Raw genomic sequence first — 3,264 nt, 5'->3', positions numbered from 1 at the left:
TCATATTAGGTGGCGTAACTGGGAGCGTACTGACCGACGATTTAGATATTTGAAGCTAAATCACTTTAGGAAGGCCTTTGATGAACTTCAGGAAGGACAGGTGTGTTTTATTTTAACAAGTTTTCTACCAAAGCATAATGCATTTTAATTTTTATTTGAATTGTGGATTGTAATGATGAGTATCCCGAATTTTTCCAGTTTGTCTGGGTTGCTTATGCTGTGGATCGTGTGGACCCAAACATAATTCCTGCTGAAATCTACATGCAATCGGTTGTCTGGAGCACTACAGTTCCATTAGTGTCATTTGAATGTATCGAGTGGCATGCCACCGATAGGGTCAGGCGACAGTTCGGTTTCATTCAGGACATACCTAATCCAGAGCAGAATTTGGCTAAGGCGCATGGAGAGGTTCTGACTGGTCCTAAGAATCTTAACTGGGCCACGGCACCGAGTCATTCAAAATGGGTGATGCATTGGACAAACAGGTATCACTACATTCTTGATGAGCTTCCCATGCCTTCACAGCATCCTTTGGATAGTTACATGAACTGGTACCGTACAAAATATAGAAACCGCTTATCCTTGTCGAATGTTGTGGGTGAGGAGAATGATGAAGGTAACCAGGACATGGATGCGGGTAATGATGATATGGAAGGGGGTAATCAGGATTCAGATGAGGGTAGTCAGGATATGGATGAGGACAATGAAGATCAGGAGCCACAAATATCACTTCCAAATCCGCCTCAACAAGAACAACCTCAGCCCTCAACCCAGTATCTACCTCAGACACAGTTCACCCCATCATTTCCAACGCAGCAACAATATTGGGGTATGTCACAGTTTGATCCAGGTGAAGGAGGTTCTTTTAGTCAGTTGCTTGGGTTCATGGCTGCAGATGCAGCACAGTCACAGTATGGCCATCAACCTGATTTCATGCCAGGCAGGTATTCATTGGATGCCAGGTATCCAGGCCATACCTCATCCGTTGCTTCTAGAGAGTTCGTATATGTTGACTCTAGTAGGAGTGATGGTGGACGGGGTGTCCTTAATAGTCAAAATCCTAGCCGTGTTAACATGGGACTTATTGAGGAAGACACTAACACACTCGAACGAGAAACCGATGAGGAGGAAGATATTGAAGAGTTTGATGAGGATGAAGAATCTCGTAACGATGGTAATATGTTAAATATTTTACTTTATGTTTTCCATATTCGAATTTATATTGTTAGCAAAATTGGCCTCTCTTTTTGTATTTTTCTTCTTGATTTGTTGTGTATATGTTGGTTATGAATATGTAATATGCTGCAGCTAGTTGTTTATTCCTTTATTGTATACAGGTCAGGCACTCAGTCCGAATGACAACATCAAAGGTTACAATCTACAGATTGATCCCCCACGTCGGAGCGCTAATCGTTTCACTCCTTCTGTATTTAAAAAAGCGGCCAAGAAATGCAAGAACTTTGTGAAGGATGTAAAGTGGGGAATGAGAAAGTAGTTGTTTATTTTATTTTTTTTTTTTGGTATTTTGTATATGTTGGAAAGTATGTACTAATGACTTAATGTAGTTTTTAGTGGACTTTGTAATGTTTAGAGTAATTTCTTTGTGTTGGACATTATGTAATAATAAATAGCACTAATGGTCATATTATATTGTATTTTTATTGTGAATATGTTGTAGTGATATTATTAATGTTTTAATCATCTGGAGTATGTAACAATGTTTCATAAAATCTTAATATGCTCATACAGATTTTGATGTAGTGATGTATTAACCATCAAATTATATAAGGCTACAGATATGTGATAATACTAGATTGTCATAAATTATAAGGTTACAAATAGTAGGTCATGTTACATATATTTGCTCATTCAGGTTATATTATACAATCTCATCTTAAGTCTGTGAACCTATGGGGCACCTCTGTTGGTGTTTGTACCAGCTGTCTGACGGCATCTGCTACGACTATGTCCTTCAGCCCCGCATAGAGTACATCGCCTAGGACGACGTAACATCCGCGTGTCCATCTCATTCAGAAAGCGCGTCATCCTTGGGCGACCTTTCGTTACCCGTCTCAGGTACGGATTCGGTATGAACCGAGGTCCGTTGTAAGCAGGCCATGTAGCCGGATTACCTAGTGGCCTAAACCTTGCTCGGTACACCCGCCGTACTTGGTCCATCTTATAGACATCATGCACGTACAGTTGCCAATCCAGTCGCTGATTGGCACAACATGCGAATACATGCCTGCAGGGGATCCTGTCCACCTGGAACTCACCACAGTCACGTCGTAGGCCACGTAGATCGACTGCAAACTCCAGTCCGCTTGGCATCTCACGAACCTCAAAGACCTCATTCTGGCGGTCAAAGCAACTAACCTGAATATTTCCTGATGCAAGTTGGTTTGCATGCAACTTCAAGGTCACGATATCAGAAAATACATGGCCAGCATTGATCCTTGCTTCCGCCTCCGCTCTTTTTCGGGTGAATAACTCATTTAACCTATAGAATGTTGCCTTGACAAGAGCAGTAATGGGGAGATTGCGTGTACCCTTCAATACCGAATTGATGCACTCCACAAGATTCGTTGTCATGTGCCCCCATCGGTACCCACCATCAAAGGCCAATGCGTACTGCTCGCGAGTAGGGGTGGCAACACTACCCGAACCCGCGGGTACCCACCCCGCCCCTATCCGCTCGGGGCGGGTAATTACCCGCCCCCGCACCGGGGCGGGTTTTAACGGGGCGGGGCGGGGTCGGGTTTAGGTTAAACCCGCCCCTACCCGCCCCGGTATATATAATATATAATATATGTAACATATATAAAATAATTAGTAAAATAATTAATAATATTATATCATATATAAATTTTTACTTTAATTTATGTTATGTATGTAAATGGTGGTTATATAATTTTTAAAATTTTATTTTATTTGTTGGATTTAATAATTATAGGGGCGGGTAGGGGCGGGGCGGGTACCCGCATGAGCGGGTTAGGGTTTAACATTTTACTACCCGCGGGTAGGGCGGGGCGGGTTTTATGCGGGTTTTTTGTCAAGCGGGGCGGGGTCGGGTAGAGCAAAAACCCGCCCCTACCCGCCCCGTTGCCACCCCTACTCGCGAGGAATGCGGTTTAACCAGTTTGTGTATGCCTCGCCACGTTCCCTTAACCTCTGGTAACGCACCTCATACTCCCGCACCGTCCTAGAATATCCTGGTAGATAACAACATATGCAAAGCAAAGGAATGGAGGTCAATGGATTTAC

The 3,264-nt window shown here is 43.0% G+C and overlaps 1 protein-coding gene across 1 annotated transcript; it reads right to left on the bottom strand.

Annotated features, from left to right (window-relative positions):
• Positions 1-1,908: 1,908 nt before the first annotated feature.
• On the bottom strand, positions 1,909-2,592 carry LOC114925811 (uncharacterized). The gene has a single exon (XM_029294960.1). The coding sequence runs from the start codon at positions 2,590-2,592 to the stop codon at positions 1,909-1,911; it is 684 nt and encodes a 227-aa protein (XP_029150793.1).
• Between the last annotated feature and the right edge of the window lie 672 nt (positions 2,593-3,264).

Source organism: Arachis hypogaea, chromosome 18 (genome assembly GCF_003086295.3).
Source record: "Arachis hypogaea cultivar Tifrunner chromosome 18, arahy.Tifrunner.gnm2.J5K5, whole genome shotgun sequence".
Classification (NCBI taxonomy): Eukaryota; Viridiplantae; Streptophyta; class Magnoliopsida; order Fabales; family Fabaceae; genus Arachis; species Arachis hypogaea.
Note: the sequence above shows the minus strand (reverse complement) of the source record. Positions and strands in the feature narration are given on the sequence as shown.

What these genes read in the sequence shown, in the direction of transcription:
- LOC114925811 (XM_029294960.1), bottom strand. Translation starts at nt 2,592, where the DNA reads ATGACAACGAATCTTGTGGAGTGCATCAATTCGGTATTGAAGGGTACA.